Genomic DNA, 20,811 nt, shown 5'->3' with positions numbered 1-20,811 from the left:
ACACCATCCTCCTCAGTTCAACCAGTTTAATTAACCATTTCACCGGATCCAGAAACCTCCATTTTGACAAAACAGAGGGACAAAACGAAGGACTCTAAACTTCTGGAGGGTTGAGAGCTACACACACACCCCTCCACACACACCATCACTACACACACACCCCTCCACACAGACCATCACTACACACACACACCCCTCCACACAGACCAGCACTACACACACACCCCTCCACACAGACCATCACTACACACACACCCCTCCACACACACCATCACTACACACACACCCCTGCACACAGGCCATCGCTAGACGGACCTTCTACCAGGGCCGTTAATTAGTGCATTTTCTTAGTTTTACGTCCAGTCCCATTAACAGGGTTCAAAGGTCGTCTTATATTTTCTACTTCCTGCATTTCCCCCGTCCTGTTGGGAATCCATGCAAATGCTAAAGCATTCATCACCGAGGGCCTGGGCCGAAAGCAGGGTAATTTAATACTCCTTAGCGCTGCGCTCTGTCTTAGAGGTGACATTACAATGAAAATTATTGGCACAGTGACTTTTTAATGGGGGCTGGGATATTTGCATATGCATATGGTAGTATATCATTAACCCCCCACTCCACACACACACACACACACACACACACTCTCGATGGAGGTGGAAGAGAGGTGAGGGGAACAAGGAGGTGGGGGTCTGGGGTGGAGGGCAGCGAGAGAGAGGCGGGGTCCATCCTGTATTGCTTCATTTACAGTCCTCAGGTTTGATTTAAAAGCCTGGCTAGTATATTGACTTACGGCTCCTCGGCCTCCACCCTCCCTCTCCCCCCCCTCCCTCTCCTTCTGAATCTCCATCCTGGAGTTGCTGATGCAGAACAAGGAGGTGAAGAGATTCATTTCCTCAGATCTAATCACGCTGTGCTGGACTGACCTGAGAGGACAAGGGTCCCGTAGGAACCAGACCCACACTCACTCTAACTGCTGCCCTGCTGCCTGCCTTCTGCTGCCTGTCTCTCTGCTGCCTGCCTCTCTGCTGCCTGTTTCTCTGCTGCCTGCCTCTCTGCTGCCTGCCTCTGCTGCCTGCCTCTGCTGCCTGTCTCTCTGCTGCCTGCCTCTCTGCTGCCTGCTCTCTGCTGCCTGCCTCTCTGCTGCCTGCCTCTGCTGCCTGCCTCTGCTGCCTGTCTCTCTGCTGCCTGCCTCTCTGCTGCCTGCCTCTCTGCTGCCTGCCTCTCTGCTGCCTGTCTCTCTGCTGCCTGTCTCTCTGCTGCCTGCCTCTGCTGCCTGTCTCTCTGCTGCCTGCCTCTCTGCTGCCTGTCTCTCTGCTGCCTGCCTCTCTGCTGCCTGTCTCTCTGCTGCCTGTCTCTCTGCTGCCTGCCTCTCTGCTGCCTGCCTCTCTGCTGCCTGTCTCTCTGCTGCCTGTCTCTCTGCTGCCTGCCTCTCTGCTGCCTGTCTCTCTGCTGTCTGTCTCTCTGCTGCCTGCCTCTGCTGCCTGTCTCTCTGCTGCCTGCCTCTCTGCTGCCTGTCTCTCTGCTGCCTGCCTCTCTGCTGCCTGTCTCTCTGCTGCCTGTCTCTCTGCTGCCTGCCTCTCTGCTGCCTGTCTCTCTGCTGCCTGTCTCTCTGCTGCCTGCCTCTCTGCTGCCTGTCTCTCTGCTGCTGTCTCTCTGCTGCCTGTCTCTCTGCTGCCTGTCTCTCTGCTGCCTGCCTCTCTGCTGCCTGTCTCTCTGCTGCCTGTCTCTCTGCTGCCTGTCTCTCTGCTGCCTGACTCTCTGCTGCCTGTCTCTCTGCTGCCTGTCTCTCTGCTGCCTGTCTCTCTGCTGCCTGTCTCTCTGCTGCCTGTCTCTCTGCTGCCTGTCTCTCTGCTGCCTGCCTCTCTGCTGCCTGTCTCTCTGCTGCCTGTCTCTCTGCTGCCTGTCTCTCTGCTGCCTGTCTCTCTGCTGCCTGTCTCTCTGCTGCCTGTCTGGCATCTCCAGCAGAGCAGAGGGTGGACAATGAAGAGTCTTGTTACAGGGGCCCCCCTCTGCCCCTCCAATACCTCTTCCTCACACACGCACGCACGCACACACACACACACACACACACACACACACACACCCTCTCTCAAGTAAAGGATTCTATTGAATCTCTTCCACCACCGAAATGCAGGCTTCTTTCTGGTCATGTGTGTGTCTGTGTCGGTACTGGTGAACATTGAGTTCATCTGTCGCTTCTGAGGAAAAGTTGGGAGAAGGATGGAGAGAGGAGAGGGGGGGAGGGAGGAGAGGGAGAAGGGAGGAGAGGAGGATGAATGAAGGAGAGGGAGAAGGGAGCAGGAGGGAAGGAGAGGAGGAAGGGAGGGAGGGAGGAAGGAAAGGGGGGAAGGGTGGAGAGGAGGAGAGGAGACACCTGTTGTAGCAGTGTTAGTATTTCTCTCATGTCTGCTGGAGAGCGTGTAGGGGAAGATCCTTGTGTTCTCCAGGGGGCTGGGACAGCTCCTCCTTTTATGAGCGTGCTTGATATTCGGGACATGCTCCAGCCTTAAGAGCCCCATGATTCATTGCATGAGACGAAGCAAGCTGTAGCTGAGATCCAGAGCTCTAACTAATAATAGTCCATCCTGCTTGCCTTCCTCTCCCATGTGAACCCCTTAATGCTGCCCCAACACTCAGCACATAGTAAAAGTTGTTTTACAAAAATACCCGGTCAAACTCACTCCACACACACCTCCACTAACCCCCGCTGAGCGCTCTTGGAAAACTTTAATAAGACAAGGAGAGAAGGTCAGCGTCCTCTGACGCCTCTGTGGTGGAGGTTCTAATTGCTCTTAAGCCCATCCTGGTGTGTACTGAGAGGCTGGTTTGATGGCAGGAACCCAAGCTGGAGCAGGTACCATCTACTGAGGGGAGAGAGAGGGAGGAGGGACTGGGAGAGAGAGGGAGAGGGGGGCTGGAGAGAGAGGGGAACTGGGAGAGAGAGAGGGAGAGGGGGCTGGAGAGAGAGGGAGAGGGGGCTGGGAGAGAGAGGGGGCTGGGAGAGAGAGAGAGGGAGAGGGGGGCTGGGAGAGAGGGAGAGGGGGACTGGGAGAGAGAGAGGGAGGGAGAGGGGGACTGGGAGAGAGAGGGGGACTGGAGAGAGAGGGGGACTGGGAGAGAGAGGGAGAGGGGGGCTGGGAGAGAGAGGGAGGGGGCTGGGAGAGAGAGGGGGGCTGGGAGAGAGGGAGAGGGGGACTGGGAGAGAGATGGAGAGGGGGACTGGGAGAGAGAGGGAGACTAGGAGAGAGAGAGAGGGAGAGGGGGACTGGGAGAGAGAGGGAGAGGGGGACTGGGAGAGAGAGGGAGACTGGGAGAGAGAGAGAGGGAGAGGGGGACTGGGAGAGAGAGGGGACTGGGAGAGAGAGGGAGACTGGGAGAGAGAGAGAGAGGGAGAGGAGGACTGGGAGAGAGAGGGAGACTGGGAGAGAGAGAGAGGGAGAGGGGGACTGGGAGAGAGAGGGGACTGGGAGAGAGAGGGGGACTGGGAGAGAGAGGGAGAGGGGCTGGGAGAGAGAGGGAGAGGGGGCTGGGAGAGAGAGGGGGGCTGGGAGAGAGGGAGAGGGGGACTGGGAGAGAGATGGAGAGGGGGACTGGGAGAGAGAGGGAGACTAGGAGAGAGAGAGAGGGAGAGGGGGACTGGGAGAGAGAGAGGGAGAGGGGACTGGGAGAGAGAGGGAGACTGGAGAGAGAGAGAGGGAGAGGGGACTGGGAGAGAGAGGGGGACTGGGAGAGAGAGGGAGACTGGGAGAGAGAGAGAGAGGAGAGGAGGACTGGAGAGAGAGGGAGACTGGGAGAGAGAGAGAGGGAGAGGGGGACTGGGAGAGAGAGGGGACTGGGAGAGAGAGGGGGACTGGGAGAGAGAGAGAGGGAGAAAGGGACTGGGAGAGAGAGGGGACAGGAGAGAGAGAGAGGGAGAGGGGGACTGGGAGAGGGAGAGGGGGACTGGGAGAGAGAGGGGACTGGGAGAGAGAGAGAGAGGGAGAGGGGGGCTGGGAGAGAGAGAGAGGGAGAGGGGACTGGGAGAGAGAGGGAGAGGGGGGCTGGGAGAGAGAGGGAGAGGGGGGCTGGGAGAGAGAGTGAGAGGGGGGCTGGGAGAGAGAGGGGGCTGGGAGAGAGGGGGAGGTAGAGGGGGACTGGAGAAGAGAGGAGAGGGGGACTGGAGAGAGAGGGGGACTGGGAGAGAGGGAGACTGGGAGAGAGAGAGAGAGAGGGAGAGAGGGGACTGGAGAAGAGAGGGAGAGGGGACTGGGAGAGAGGGAGACTGGAGAGAGAGAGAGGGAGAGGGGGACTGGGAGAGAGAGGGAGACTGGGAGAGAGAGGAGAGGGGACTGGGAGAGAGAGAGGGAGAGGGGACTGGAGAGAGAGGGAGACTGGGAGAGAGAGAGGGAGAGGGGACTGGGAGAGAGAGGGGACTGGGAAAGAGAGGGAGACTGGGAGAGAGAGAGAGAGAGGAAGGGACTGGGAGAGAGAGGGGGACAGGGAGAGAGAGAGGGAGAGGGGACTGGGAGAGGGGGACTGGAGAGGGAGAGGGGGACTGGGAGAGAGAGGGAGAGGGACTGGAGAGAGAGAGGAGAGGGACTGGAGAGAGAGGGGACTGGGAGAGAGAGGGAGACTGGGAGAGAGAGAGAGAGAGAAAGGAGAGGGGACTGGGAGAAAGAGAGGAGAGGGGGACTGGGAGAGAGAGGGAGACTGGAGAGAGAGAGAGGAGAGGGGACTGGGAGAGAGAGGAGACTGGAGAGAGAGGAGAGGGGACTGGAGAGAGAGAGGGAGAGGGGACTGGGAGAGAGGGAGACTGGGAGAGAGAGAGGAGAGGGGACTGGAGAGAGAGGGGGACTGGAAGAGAGAGAGACTGGAGAGAGAGAGAGGGAGAAAGGGACTGGGAGAGAGAGGGGGACTAGGGAGGAGAGAGAGAGGAGAGGGGGACTGGGAGAGGGAGAGGGGCCTGGGAGAGGGAGAGGGGACTGGAGAGAGAGGGAGAGGGACTGGGAGATGAGAGAGGGAGAGGGACTGGAGAGAGAGGGGACTGGGAGAGAGAGGGGACTGGAGAGAGAGGGAGACTGGGAGAGAGGGAGAGGGGACTGGGAGAGAGAGAGGGAGAGGGACTGGGAGAGAGAGAGAGGGAGAGGGGGGACTGGAGAGAGGGGGACTGGAGAAAGAGAGGGACATGGAGAGAGAGAGAAGGAGAGGGAAAGGGACTGGTAGAGAGAGAGTGATGGGGAGAGGAGAGAGGAGAGACAGAGCTATAAAAGGGGACAGACCGAGATATATAAAAGAGCAAGCCAGCAGAATCCTGGAGAGTGACTTGTTCTCTGTATTGATGGGCTTCCTGACTCCAAAATGCCTTCCTCTTTAATTAAAGTTCAGACATCCAATATGGCTGCTGCCAGACTACAATTCCCCCCCCCCCCCCCACCCCCCCCCCCCCCCCCCCCCCCCCCTCTGCTGAGTCTCTCTCTCTCTCTGTAGAGTGCAGGTAGCTATTGACGCAGGTGTTGTCTATACCCATTTGCAGAACTGCTGATGTGGTGTTCGCTTCTTTTGTACGCCGACTCTTCCTCTCAGTTAGTCCTGAAGACAGAGTTTCTGTGCGTGTTCCTCCCCCGCTCTCGCCGCCTGCCCTGCTGCTTCCTGGACCGTCCACCAGGGGGCACTGTGTGGCTGTGGATGTCTGCTGCAGGCGGCCAGGCAGCGCATCATCATCATCATCCCGCCACAAAATGGTTGCAGCACATCTAGATGCTTCTCTGGCGGGGCGGACTCAAATTGAACTATGTAAAGCTTTTGTGTGTGTGTGTGTGTTTGCTTTTCTCTTTAAGACTGACATGGTTCCCTCAGGCCTCCAGCTCTGTGGTGATTGGCTGTGTGTGTTTAGCCTCTCGTTTATCTACCTACCTACCGTGTCACCCAGAGCAGAGCAGGGCAGCGTGGGAGATGTAGTGTGGGTGGATACAAGTGGATCACAGCATAGATGACTGTTGTTTTGGCTACCTGACAAACTTTTAGTGAGCTGTGTGTTTGTTTGTTTGTGTGTGTGTGCATGAATGTGTGTGCGTGTGTATGTTTGTGAGCATCCATGTGTGTGTGTCTGTGTGTGTGCATGCCAATGTACAATATGACAGACCTGTTAAGGTACATGTGTTATGCCAGCTTATGTTGACAAACACATGACCAACCTGTGTGTGTGTGTGTGTGTGTGTGTGTGTGTGCGTGCGTGTGCAGGCCTATGGGATGTCTGCGCTGCCTCTCAGCCTGATAAAAGGCTCTCGTAGCGTGCTGTACGAGCGCCTGGAAAACACAGAGGACCTGGAGGAGGTGGAGCAACAGATAGACAAGCTCCGAGCCAAGGTAGCTGTCTATCTCTGCCTCTCTCTCTCTCTGTATATATACATATATGTATATGTAAATATATATTTCAATCTCTCCGTCTCTTTGTCTCTCTCTCTCTTTCTCTCTGTCTCTCTTTCTCTCTCTCAATTAAATGTTTTCAAGTCAATAATGCTTTATCGGCATGCATGAGTGAGAACCCTGAGATGAACCACACCTAGCACTGATCACCAAGGAAAACCTACACTAATGCACGTGTGTGTGTTTGTGTGTGTGTGTGTGTGTCCAGTGTGAGGACGGCCGCCCCCTCTCCTCCAGGGACAGGCGGAGTCTGGAGGACCTGGAGGCTAGGCTGGAGCTGCTGCTCCGTCGGGGGCGCCACCTGGAGGTGGCCCAGGGACACTGCTGCGGCAAGGTGGGCCGCGCCCTGCGGCCTGTCAAGGTGAGGGTCACACACACACACGCACGGGTACACACACACACTCCCAGACACACACACACAGCAGGGGATGGACCCTGACCTGGCCAGGCAGGCCTCTAGCTTCCTGTTTGCTCCCATGTTCTCCGTGAACCTTCCACCTGGAGTCCTCCCCAGCATGGAGGCTCTTCCACCTGGAGTCCTCCCCAGCATGGAGGCTCTTCACCTGGAGTCCTCCCCAGCATGGAGGCTCTTCCACCTGGAGTCCTCCCCAGCATGGAGGCTCTTCCACCTGGAGTCCTCCCCAGCATGGAGGCTCTTCCACCTGGAGTCCTCCCCAGCATGGAGGCTCTTCCACCTGGAGTCCTCCCCAGCATGGAGGCTCTTCCACCTGGAGTCCTCCCCAGCATGGAGCTCTTCCACCTGGAGTCCTCCCCAGCATGGAGGCTCTTCCACCTGGAGTCCTCCCCAGCATGGAGGCTCTTCCACCTGGAGTCCTCCCCAGCATGGAGGCTCTTCACCTGGAGTCCTCCCCAGCATGGAGGCTCTTCCACCTGGAGTCCTCCCCGGCATGGAGGCTCTTCCACCTGGAGTCCTCCCCAGCATGGAGGCTCTTCCACCTGGAGTCCTCCCCAGCATGGAGGCTCTTCCACCTGGAGTCCTCCCCAGCATGGAGGCTCTTCCACCTGGAGTCCTCCCCAGCATGGAGGCTCTTCCACCTGGAGTCCTCCCCAGCATGGAGGCTCTTCCACCTGGAGTCCTCCCCAGCATGGAGGCTCTTCCACCTGGAGTCCTCCCCAGCATGGAGGCTCTTCCACCTGGAGTCCTCCCAAGCATGGAGGCTCTTCCACCTGGAGTCCTCCCCAGCATGGAGGCTCTTCCACACAGCATTTCTGCCATGTTGTCGTGTTGGGGGGGGGCGCAAACAAAAGAGCGTTTCTTTGTCGGTGGAAAACAGCAACGTTCTCTGTTGTTTTACAAAACCTCTGAAGAGACCATCTCTGTTGCTGTGTATATTGTCTGAGTCAGCGGCAACATCAGGCCTTGATCCCGCCTGGATCGACGGTGTGTGTGTGTGTGTGCTTGTGACAAAGGATGGCTTGCTAATGACATTCCCCAGACTCAGTCACACCTTAATGACTCTTTAGATGTATACTGTGAAGTCCAGGACTGCTCCGTCAATCAAACTCCTCCCCCTGTGTGTGTGTGTGTGCGCGCGCGCGTGTGTGTGTGAGTAGGTGCGTGTGTGTGTGTGTGCGAGCACGCTGCAAGACCAGTCCTCAGGGACCAGTGATTGACAGGCATGGTGTGTCAGTTTCTCAGGTTTTCATTGTGTTCAGCTTCATCTTAGTCCCTCATTAGCAAACATGATGATGTGTCCTAATTGGACGGCCTTATCACATGACCCTGTCAGTGGGGGCTCATTGGTGGTTGTGTGTTTGAGACAGAACTAGGGCTCTGTGTGGCTGGTGATGGAAGGGCTGTAAGTCAGTGGTTACAGGCACTGTCAATCTAAAGGGTCGCAGGTTCAAATTCTCCCTGTATGGTGCGTTAATTCTGCTCAGTGAACACTTTATTTATTATTATTTGTTAATGTGCAGGCGGATAGTTGAGCAACAGCAGAATCCAGTGTAAGGTTTGTATTAACTGGGTTACATTATATATCATACAGTACAGACTGTAACCAGTGTCTATAGTACACTATATTACTGCAGTACAGGCTGTTGCAGTGTTTACAGTACTACAGTACAGGCTGCTGCAGTGTTTACAGTACTACAGTACAGGCTGTTGCAGTGTTTACAGTACTACAGTACAGGCTGTTGCAGTGTTTACAGTACTACAGTACATGCTGTTGCAGTGTTTACAGTACTACAGTACATGCTGTTGCAGTGTTTAGAGTACTACAGTACAGGCTGTTGCAGTGTTTACAGTACTACAGTACATGCTGTTGCAGTGTTTACAGTACTACAGTACAGGCTGTTGCAGTGTTTACAGTACTACAGTACATGCTGTTGCAGTGTTTACAGTACTACAGTACATGCTGTTGCAGTGTTTAGAGTACTACAGTACAGGCTGTTGCAGTGTTTACAGTACTACAGTACATGGCTGTTGCAGTGTTTACAGTACTACAGTACAGGCTGTTGCAGTGTTTAGAGTACTACAGTACATGCTGTTGCAGTGTTTACAGTACTACAGTACAGGCTGTTGCAGTGTTTAGAGTACTACAGTACAGGCTGTTGCAGTGTTTAGAGTACTACAGTACATGCTGTTGCAGTGTTTAGAGTACTACAGTACATGCTGTTGCAGTGGTTTAGAGTACTACAGTACAGGCTGTTGCAGTGTTTACAGTACTACAGTACAGGCTGTTGCAGTGTTTACAGTACTACACTACATGCTGTTGCAGTGTTTAGAGTACTACAGTACAGGCTGTTGCAGTGTTTAGAGTACTACAGTACAGGCTGTTGCAGTGTTTACAGTACTACAGTACAGGCTGTTGCAGTGTTTAGAGTACTACAGTACATGCTGTTGCAGTGTTTACAGTACTACAGTACATGCTGTTGCAGTGTTTACAGTACTAACAGTACAGGCTGTTGCAGTGTTTACAGGTACTACAGTACAGGCTGTTGCAGTGTTTACAGTACTACAGTACAGGCTGTTGCAGTGTTTAGAGTACTACAGTACAGGCTGTTGCAGTGTTTACAGTACTACAGTACAGGCTGTTGCAGTGTTTACAGTACTACAGTACATGCTGTTGCAGTGTTTAGAGTACTACAGTACATGCTGTTGCAGTGTTTAGAGTACTACAGTACAGGCATGTTGCAGTGTTTAGAGTACTACAGTACAGGCTGTTGCAGTGTTTAGAGTACTACAGTACTTCAGTACAGGCTGCTGCAGTGTTTACAGTACTACAGTACTTCATTACAGGCTGTTGCAGTGGTTTACTGCAGGAGAGATGGCCAGGGAGAGGAAGAGAGGGGAGGGAGAGGGATTGAGGGTTACGGAGAGGGAGAGAGGGGAGGGAGTGGGAAATGGAGATGGGGAGCGTACTAGAGAGATGAGGAGAGGGAATAGGGGCGGTAGCTTGGGAGGGAGAGAGGGTTCGGGAGAGAGGGGAGGGAGAGAGGGTTCGGGAGAGAGGGGAGGGAGAGAGGGTTTGGGAGAGAGGGTTTGGGAGAGAGGGGAGGGAGAGAGGGTTTGGGAGAGAGGGGAGGGAGAGAGGGTTTGGGAGACGGTCAGGCGGAAGGAGAGGGAGATGCGGAGGGAGAGAGAAGTGAGTGACAGACTGAGGAGAGGGAGTTCGAAGGAGAAGTGAAGAGAGGGTGAGGAAGGAGAGAGCGAAGGGAAAGTGTGGATCCAGAGGCAGATGGGGAGGACTAAAAGATAAAAAGCATGAGGGAGAGAGGGAGAGAGCTAGCAGGTGGAAGGAAAGAACAGGGGCAGATGGAGAAGGAGAAGAGGGAGACAGAAGGAGAGGGAGACCATGAGAGCTACTTAAAGGATGGAGAGAGCAGGCAGATTGATATAAAGAAGGGAGGATGGAGAGGAGGAGGAGGGAAGAGGGTGACAGTGAAGGTAAGGTAGATGGAGGAGAGCGGTATGGAGGGCCAGGAGGAAACAAAGGAGGAAAGTGAGATGGAGGTGTTATGGAAATTGATGGGAGAGATATTATTCCTTTGACAAATGAAAAGGGGGTTATTTATGTAACATCATATTAAATCATATGTATTTAACATAATGGAGAGTTTATGAAATCATCGGGAGCCACATGACAGTAACACAAAGACAATTCCCCTAAACAAAGTTACATCTAGTCTCCTACACAGAACCACAGAGGATCCAGCAGACATTATCACTGGTTATTATGTGTATTAGAGGCTGAGTATACTGTATACTGTATTGTATATTATTTTGTATATTTAGGAAGGTTATTATATTTTAGCTTATCATAGATCAGAATCAGAATCAGAAAGGGATTTATTCGCCATGAAAGTTTGCACAGACAAGGAATTTGCTTTGGCAGGAAGGTGCATACAATAAACATATACCTAAAATTTAAATATGTGGACTAACTATACTAAGGGTACATAAACTAGCAGTACTAAGTGGGATAAATATAAGTTGCCGTAAATTACAATATAAAAATACAAAAATACAAATATTACAAAAAATACAAATGTACAAGATACCATGTTATGGTGCAGTGCAAAAGCAGAGTGTTTTAGGCAATAAGTCATTTGAGTCAGTGTGGTCCCTTGGCCTTGTTGAAGAGGCCAACAGCGGAAGGGAAGAAACTGTTTTTGTGGCGTGAGGTATTGGTCCTGATAGACCGCAGCCTTCTGCCGGAGGGGAGTGACTGAAACAGGGAGTGTCCAGGGTGGGAGGAGTCGGCCACAATCTTCCTCGCTCGCCTCAGGGTCGCTCAGGTAGATGTAATCTATGTTCTGAGTACTTATATGTCATGTTATGCCAGGTTGCTTTGCTTGGTCTTGTCCTAAGAATTTCAGTGCCCAGTCTGACCTTGTGTTGTTCTGTGCATCTGGCAATAAAAGACTTGACTTGATTCAAGCTGATGGCTCTGAACCCCATCCTTCAGCCGTGTTATACATACACATCTCAAGTCATCGGTCCATCCTTACAATCACAAGACATGATCATTGGATGGTTGGTTGATAAGGTGGTTGGATGGTTGGTTGGTTAGGTCCATACTGGACTACAACACAGGTCCATACAGGACTACAATACAGGTCCAGACAGGACTACAACACAGGTCCAGACAGGACTACAACACATGTCCAGACAGGACTACAACACATGTCCAGACAGGACTACAACACAGGTCCAGACAGGACTACAACACATGTCCAGACAGGACTACAACACAGGTCCAGACAGGACTACAACACATGTCCAGACAGGACTACAACACATGTCCAGACAGGACTACAACACATGTCCAGACAGGACTACAACACAGGTCCAGACAGGACTACAACACAGGTCCAGACAGGACTACAACACATGTCCAGACAGGACTACAACACAGGTCCAGACAGGACTACAACACAGGTCCAGACAGGACTACAACACATGTCCAGACAGGACTACAACACCAGGTCATACAGGACTACATGCTGACTGCCTCCCAGGCCAGTACAGGATGTTCTGTGGCCCCGCTTTGGCCTTTAATGGTGATCTTGATTGGACAGCTGTCAGGCAGCATGCTACGGTGACATCAGGCCTGGACGGCCACACGAAGTCTGACAGCCCAGAGAGTGTGTTCCTCACCTCGCTCCCCCCTCCTGCCTCCACTGTTTGCTCCCCCCAGCCCTGGTGGAGGACTCAGTGTGTCCTCTCTCTCCCCAGTCTCACCTCCAGCCCCAGCCAGACTGCTGAGCCAGAACATGCCAGGCCAGCCCATCTGGTGCTGGCTAGACTAATGACACGGTTCAGGGGTTAGGTTGCTGAAGCCTGGAGGACACTTCTCTAACACCCCCTCCACCCCCTGTCCTCCCTTCCTCCCCCCTGCCCATACCTGCCCTGCACCTTCCTTTCAGTCACCTTCCATCATTCACCCTTCCTCCTTTGTCTTCACCCATTCTCCACCCCCCTATATCCATCCCCCACCCATCTCCCTTGCCCCCCGCTGTCTCCCCCACCCTCCCCCCTGACCCGCCATGTCTCCCCCACCCTCCCCCCTGTCCTCCATCGTCCTTCCATATCCGTCCGGATGACAGACGGAGGCAGCTTCTGTGAAGTTCCAACACGCCTTGTTCCCTCCTAACAGCAGGTTGGAAACAACACACTCCCTGGATCCCAGACATGACAACGCTCTCTCTCTCCCCCCTCTCTCTGCCTCTCCTTCTTCTCTCTCTCCTCTCTTTCTCCCCCCTCTCTCTGCCTCTCCTTCTCCTCTCTCTCCTCTCTTTCTCTCTCCTCTCTCCCCCTCTCGTCTCTTTCTCTCTGCCTCTCCTTCCCTCTCTCTCCCTCTCCTTCCCTCTCTCTGCCTCTCTCTCTGAACAGATTCTACTGGGGGTGTTGTTCATCTTGGTGGCTTTGCTGTTTGTTGTGGCCCTGTTCATCTCAAAGTAAGCACTCCTGGCACACATTCCTGCTGGAGCCCTGAGTCCAATCACTTGGACAGGAAGGTGTGGATATGGCTTATTAAAGTGTGTGTGTGTGTGTGTGTGTGTGTGTGTTCCAGTCTGGATAAAGCCCTCCACTCTGCTGGCATCAGTTCTGGCTTCATCGTGTTTGGGACCAACCTGACCAACCCTCTGAACGAGCTGCTGCTTGTCCTGCAGCCTGTGAGTACACTGCTGGAACAGTACAATTGTGTTAGTACACTAGTGGGTTAGTACACTAGTGGGTTAGTACACTAGTGAGTTAGTGGGTTAGTACACTAGTGGGTTAGTGGATGAGTACACTAGTGGGTTAGTATACTAGTGGGTTAGTGGGTTAGTACACTAGTGAGTTAGTGGGTTAGTACACTAGTGAGTTAGTGGGTTAGTACACTAGTGGGTTAGTACACTAGTGAGTTAGTGGGTTAGTATATTAGTGGGTTAGTACACTAGTGGGTTAGTACACTAGTGGGTTAGTACACTAGTGGGTTAGTACACTAGTGAGTTAGTGGGTTAGTACACTAGTGGGTTAGTACACTAGTGAGTTAGTGGGTTAGTACACTAGTGAGTTAGTGGGTTAGTACACTAGTGGGTTAGTACACTAGTAGGTTAGTATACTAGTGGGTTAGTGGGTCTGTCACATCCGCCTACTTGAATCTGAACGTTTTTGTCCCAGCCGAGAATGACAACACTTCAGCCTTGTATATTCAGACTGGCTCCTGTGTTAGCTGCCATAGCAGAGCGGGATAAGGAGACCTAAAGGTCGTTGTCGGGGTTTTATTTTTGTTACTAATTTTCTAAATGCACGTCAGGGCCGGTAGAGTTATGGTCTTGAGGCTGCCAAAGCAGCAGCATTAACGCACCGCTCCGGGCCACGCTCCGCCAAGCCGCTCTCTGGCCGGTCATTACAGCCTGACTTTCATAGAGCTACTCGCTGCAACTTCCTCTCCCCCTTTTCGTCTTATGAGAAACGACTGTGGGAAACGAGCAGGGAGTTCTGTGAGGTAGGCTGGGTAATCACACCCAAGCCTTCAGCCGTGGGGAGGCATAAGTAGGTTTGGTGCGCGAGGAAATAAATCCTATACAGTCATTTACTTGGATAGGATGCTGTGAGTTTGGCTACAGTAGTATAACAGCAAATATGAATCACGATTTGTGTGTCGATTTTACAGTTGGAAACAGCAGATGAAAGAAGCTTATTCAAAGATTAGAATCTAGACCAGGCCATCATGACTACCCTGGGAAGTGCTGAAAACCCACCAAACAAGCCCAGAGTGGCCACACCAAATAGGACGAGCTGTTAATGTGTATGACAGGGGTCCACGGTCAGAGCTGGGGTTCAGACTGCGACAGGCCCTTCTCTGACCACACCAGAAATCAATCAGCCACTCAGAACCCTAATTGGCTCTGACAAAGTGTTGGAGGGCCACTGCTTCTAATTTCTCATCTCAAACAGCTCCTGTAGAGAGAGAGGGGGGGGGGAGAGGGGGGGAGAGGGACATAAAGAGCAAGTAAGAAGAGAGAGAGAGAGCGAGAGAGAGAGAGACACACCAAAGGAAGAAGATGTTAACTGTTCTCACTTGTCTGTCTGTCAGTCCCAAGGCAGTAGTAATGATCTGGCTGTACAGGGTAGAAGACCTGCAGGTCTGGAGGATAATGATGGATAGTTTAGTGCCCAAGCACAGGAGCCTTCCAGCTAGTACTAACCAATGGGCCTTTATTTTGAAAGATTTCAAGCTAGTACCCAGCAGGCTACTAGCTTGTTCTGAGGTTGTGGTTGGGCTGTGTTCTGAGCTTGTGGTTGTTCTGTGTTCTGAGGTTGTGGTTGTGCTGTGTTCTGAGGTTGTGCTGTGTTCTGAGGTTGTGCTGTGTTCTGAGGTTGTGGTTGTGCTGTGTTCTGAGGTTGTGGTTGTGCTGTGTTCTGAGGTTGTGCTGTGTTCTGAGGTTGTGGTTTTGCTGTGTTCTGAGGTTGTGCTGTGTTCTGAGGTTGTGGTTGTGCTGTGTTCTGAGGTTGTGGTTGTGCTGTGTTCTGAGGTTGTGGTTGTGCTGTGTTCTGAGGTTGTGCTGTGTTCTGAGGTTGTGCTGTGTTCTGTGGTTGTGGTTGTGCGGTGTTCTGAGGTTGTGCTGTGTTCTGAGGTTGTGGTTGTGCTGTGTTCTGAGGTTGTGGTTGTGCGGTGTTCTGAGGTTGTGCTGTGTTCTGAGGTTGTGGTTGTGCGGTGTTCTGAGGTTGTGCTGTGTTCTGAGGTTGTGGTTGTTCTGTGTTCTGAGGTTGTGCTGTGTTCTGAGGTTGTGGTTGTGTGGTGTTCTGAGGATGTGCTGTGTTCTGAGGTTGTGCGGTGTTCTGAGGTTGTGGTGTGTTCTGAGGTTGTGGTTGTGCTCCCCAGGTGTTCCCTCTGGACTACGTCCTGATCACAGTCATCACCGTGTACTTCGTCCTCACCTCCATGGCAGGCATCAGGAACATGGGGATCTGGTTCTTCTGGATACGGGTACGACATGGAGGGTGGATGAGTGGGTGGGTGGATGGATGGATGGATGAGTGGATGGATGAGTGGATAGATGGATGGGTGCATGTGGGTAGATAGATATATACCCCATCCCTCCTGACTGAGGTCCTGACAGCTGTATAATATACCTATGTACCCCTCCTGCCTGTGGTCCTGACAGCTGTATAATATACCTATGTACCCCTCCTGCCTGTGGTCCTGACAGCTGTATAATATACCTATGTACCCCTCCTGCCTGTGGTCCTGACAGCTGTATAAGATCCGTCCCGGCCGGACCCGTCCGCAGGCCCTGCTGTTCCTGTGCATGATCCTGCTGCTCATCGTGCTCCACAGCAGCTACATGCTCTACAGCCTGGCCCCCCAGTACGTCATGTACGGCAGCCAGAAGTACCTGGCCCAGGTGAGCAGTCGCTTCGACTCCCAGGGCCGCGCAAACGGACCTGTTCCATTGCTGGAATTGCTGGCATTTAACCAGGTTAACCAAAACAAGCTGCCTCAAGTGTTGGAAGGTATTTTCGATGATGTCACAGTCGAGGCGAGGGTGGTTTGTTTGACCTCTGTTTTGGGACCGTTTCATTGTTTAGTTTATTGCGGTACCATACCGCAGGACCAGCTAATGCACCCCCAGGTATCTGAGGGTGTCTGACAGCGTTTGACCCAGCTCCACGGTAACCCGCCTGTCAGGGCGTGACCTCACGCCCTGACAGGCGGCGTGACCTCACGCCCTGAAATAAGAACATGTTCAGTGAGCAGACGCATTTTAAACCAAAGCGGGGTTCAGAGCGGGATTTGAACCTGCAACCTCTTGATCTCTTTTCGAGTTCTCTAACCCCTGAGCTGTAACGAACTCACCTCCCCTGTGCTGCTGTTCCAGGCTCTCTCCTCTGAGTACAGCCATCAGCAGACAGACGGGGGGGTTAGCAGCACTGAAGTACTGCATACTGGGCTAGGCTATCTAACTCTCAATGAGTGTGTCGCGCTAAGCCGTCCCAAATTGACACTCAACTAAAGTGTTCCCTGACTGCACCAGACTTGATTGGCTTCAGTCTTTAAATATTTGAGTTGAATTTGTCGTGTGCGCCTGGCTGCTGTTGGCTCTGCGAGTGATTCAGCCAACCTCTTCTTCTGTTTCCTGGTCCTGGGTTTGGGTCGGAATAAAACACTGTCTCTGTTTTACTGGATTGCTTTCACTTGTAATTATCTTGGAGAAAACGTGCATGCCAGCAAACACGTAAAGGAACACTAGGTATGATTTTGTTCAGTAAAAAAGAGTTTTGTCCCCTCTGAACATGTTAACGAGGCCCTCTGAGAGTTGTTTAGCGACACAGACAGCGCGGTGCCAGTGGAATGCCAATTTCTCATTTTTGGAGTGGCCTGCTACTTACCAGCCAATTGTGTTCCAGCAAGCGTTCCTTGGCTTATTTTGTGTGAATCAAACTGGAGTCGGAGGAAAGTGTGGGAGTTCAGACGGGAATTAGGGGAGCTTTTTCTCAGATTTGGAAGATTTAGAACTAGTGTTGGTTTTTGATTCCCAGTACTGAAAAGCTGTTCCTACTTTCCAGAGTGAATCCTGAACATCCTTTTCTTTCTGTCCTGTGTCATCTTGTCTGTCTGTCTGTGTGTGTGTTCGTACGGATGTGTGTGTGTGTGTGTGTTCGTACGGATGTGTGTGTGTGTCTGTGCCTGATCCGAGCCAGACGCCCTCTGAAGGACTGACTCCAGGGAACCACACCTTTGAGACCAGGAACTGTGATGCTGACGCTCCTGAAGGTAAGACACCCCCCCCCCCCCCCCCAAACACACACACCACATACACACACACACACACACCACACACACACCCCACCCTTACACACGCACACACACACAGTTCTCTTGCAACACAAAAGCAGTGTTTACACACCAGCCCACCAGGACACCACACCAAAGATCACACAACGGATGATCAAAGTTTTCTCCTTCACAGAAGGAGAGGGGGGAGAGGGGGGAGAGACGCAGGGAGGGGGGAGACAGAGAAGCAGAAGGGGTGGGGAGGGAGAGAGAGGGGGGAGGGGGGGTGTGCTACAGACAAGCTCCTGCTTTGTAGCTACAACAGTACAAGGCCTCTCCTCCATGATTTCATCACTATTCATTATTCACTCTGTGAATTCAAATCAGAGACAAGGGTTTTAATAATGCATCACGTGGACTACTTCCCCTGAGTCAACATCAGGGTAACACAGACAGGCCTACCCTGCACCAGGCCTACCCTGCTCCAGGCCTACCCTGCACCAGGCCTACCCTGCTCCAGGCCTACCCTGCACCAGGCCTACCCTGCACCAGGCCTACCCTGCACCAGGCCTACCCTGCAGCAGGCCTACCCTGCACCAGGCCTACCCTGCACCAGGCCTACCCTGCTCCAGGCCTACCCTGCACCAGGCTTACCCTGCACCAGGCTTACCCTGCACCAGGCTTACCCTGCACCAGGCTTACCCTGCACCAGGCCTACCCTGCTCCAGGCCTACCCTGCACCAGGCTTACCCTGCACCAGGCCTACCCTGCACCAGGCCTACCCTGCACCAGGCCTACCCTGCACCAGGCCTACCCTGCACCAGGCCTACCCTGCACCAGGCTTACCCTGCACCAGGCTTACCCTGCAGCAGGCCTACCCTGCACCAGGTCTACCCTGCACCAGGTCTACCCTGCAGCAGGCCTACCCTGCACCAGGTCTACCCTGCACCAGGTCTACCCTGCACCAGTCCGTTCAGTCAGCCCCCCTTCCTCCTCGACGTGACATCCCCCTAATGACGGAGACAGCCCTAATGAACACCAGCCCAGGATGGACTAAGGACTTGAAGTGTCAAGCAATAAATTCCGAGTGTTAAAAGGTGATAGCTGAGCGCCTAAACGGGGCTAATTGCTATCTACAAGCTTAATTATGGTGCTATAATTGATGTTAATGGGCGAAGCGTGTGTTTTTTATGAGCGACCGTGTTATGTGGGCTGTAAAACGGGGGCCTGTGATTACACCTTGGACCAGACCTAGGACCGAGGTCAGAGGAATGGGGTGTTTAGTCTGGATAATTACCCTTGTGCTGCCTTACCACCATCTCACATCACTACGCCGTGCCTGGGGACTGAGCCGGAACTACTTCCCTGAGAAGTTGTCGATCGTGGTGGCTGGGGAAGGTTGTTGTTTTACAGCTTGCCAGGACCGCCCAGGAGGAGTCGGCCTGCGCCCCTCTGCAGGCGCTGTTTCCTCCCCTCCCCCACCGTCTGCACAGGCCCCACACTCGACAACACGGCTAAGCTAAACCGTTAGCACAGGCCCCACACTCGACAACACGGCTAAGCTAAACCGTTAGCACAGGCCCCACACTCGACAACACGGCTAAGCTAAACCGTTAGCACAGGCCCCACACTCGACAACACGGCTAAGCTAAACCGTTAGCACAGGCCCCACACTCGACAACACGGCTAAGCTAAACCGTTAGCACAGGCCCCACACTCGACAACACTGCTAAGCTAAACCGTTAGCACAGGCCCCACACTCGACAACACGGCTAAGCTAAACCGTTAGCACAGGCCCCACACTCGACAACACGGCTAAGCTAACACGTTAGCACAGGCCCCACACTCGACAACACGGCTAAGCTAAACCGTTAGCACAGGCCCCACACTCGACAACACGGCTAAGCTAACACGTTAGTACAGGCCCCACACTCCACAACACGGCTAAGTTAACACGTTACCACAAGCCCAACACTCGACATCCCGGCTAAGCTAACACGTTAGCATAAGCCCCACACTCCACAACAAGGCTAAGCTAAGTTTTGAGAGGAGTATTTGAACTAGTAGATCCAGGTGCATTGGTGTTAAAGCTGATATGTCTCATGAGTGGAGAGAGATGGAACATTCTGCACTCTGGGAATGTGGGGTGATGCAGAGGGAAGTCAAAGGTTATCTCTATCATATCAACCAAGTCAAACAGGCCTGATCCGAGCAGGTCTCAAGTTCAATTCTTTTATTGTCAGATGCACAGAACAACACAGGGTCAGACTGGGCACCTGGCATAACATATAAGTACACAGAACATAGATTACATCTATGATAAGCTAAAATATAGTAAACCTAATATACAAATAATATACAATATTCAATACAGTATACTAAACCTCTACACATAATACACATAATAACCTATGCCTAAACCTATACCTTATAAACCTATACTAACCTAAGACAAGTGAAGTACAATATTGCTGATAGTGCAACCAGTAGCTGAAAGTGACAGTGTGTAAAGTGACTACATTTAGCAGACGCTCTTATCCAGAGCAACTTACAGTAAGTATAGGGACATTCTCCCCAAGGCAAGTTGGGTGAGGTGCCTTGCCCAAGGACACAACGTCATTTTGCACGGCCAGGAATCGAACCAACAACCTTCTAATTAATAGCCCGACTCCCTAACCGCTCAGCCATCTGACACACTCTGACTAGTGAGAAGTGTATCATTGTCCATATCAATGTCCATTGAGAAGCCTGATGGCCCTTGGATAGAAACTGTTGTCCAGTCTGCGTGTGCGAGACCGAATGTTTCGGTATTTTCTGCCAGAAGGCAACGGGGTAAAAAGACTGAAGGATGGGTGGTAACAGTCTCTTTGAATCCTGCCAGCTTTCCTGAGGCATCGTGTTTGGTAGGTGTCCTGTAGGGCTGGGAGCTTCCTGCCGATGATGAACTCAGCAGACCGGATGTCAGAAATATTAATCTATCAAGCATTGCACAGTCAGTCGGTGAACAAGTTAAGGAGGCTTTATTGCTTGCGGCCGCAGGGAGACAAAACATCACACGCCATCGTGATACAAAGTTTGTCTGGTTCTCAAGTCTTCATGTAAGACCATTTAAACATATTGGTGAGAAGTCCCCTCCCCTGAATATCAGCTGTCAATGTGGTCGATCCCAGAGGTAGAGTGCACGAGCACGTGGAAACTTACAGAGTTCTCTGACCCTAGGCTTGACCATATGATTCATTCAACACAGATAAGGTTATACACAGTTATTGCACCTCTAGTATGATAATGGTCAACCTAGGTCAGTTTGTTTACGTAAGCCTAGTGTCATCTATAGGTCATGTGGGGAGAGGGTTGTTTACTGACAAGGAATCCTAAGCTACAGAGTTTTCCGAATATAACGTTGCATTTTACATTTCTCCGACACATGCCGCCTTGCATGGCACAACAATGCAAAGGAGTTAACAGCACATAACCCATTACAGAGCACTAATACCACAACGCACCAAATAACATGGGACACAGCACTGGGTAGTGTAACCCAGCCTGGCCTGGTAGCTGTGTGGTTTCCATCTTTCTCTCTCCCTCTCTCCTATCACTCCTCTCTCAATCTCTCTTTCCCTCCCTCTCCCCCATCCTTCTCTGCCCCTGGTGGAGACGCAGGGCAGGGCTG

General features: G+C 52.5%; 1 protein-coding gene across 1 annotated transcript in view; it reads left to right on the top strand.

The window, feature by feature from the left end:
* lmbrd1 (LMBR1 domain containing 1) overlaps positions 1 to 20,811 on the top strand; it is a 71,132-nt gene that overhangs the window by 29,539 nt on the left and 20,782 nt on the right. The window contains 7 exon segments of the mRNA XM_067236473.1: positions 6,223 to 6,348; positions 6,617 to 6,769; positions 12,767 to 12,831; positions 12,948 to 13,050; positions 15,249 to 15,353; positions 15,622 to 15,771; positions 17,069 to 17,141. Coding sequence (XP_067092574.1) covers positions 6,223 to 6,348; positions 6,617 to 6,769; positions 12,767 to 12,831; positions 12,948 to 13,050; positions 15,249 to 15,353; positions 15,622 to 15,771; positions 17,069 to 17,141 — 775 coding nt within the window.

This window comes from Osmerus mordax, chromosome 5, assembly GCF_038355195.1.
Source record: "Osmerus mordax isolate fOsmMor3 chromosome 5, fOsmMor3.pri, whole genome shotgun sequence".
Lineage (NCBI taxonomy): Eukaryota > Metazoa > Chordata > Actinopteri > Osmeriformes > Osmeridae > Osmerus > Osmerus mordax.
The sequence above is the reverse complement of the archived record's forward strand: the minus strand, read 5'-3'. Positions and strand labels throughout refer to the sequence as shown.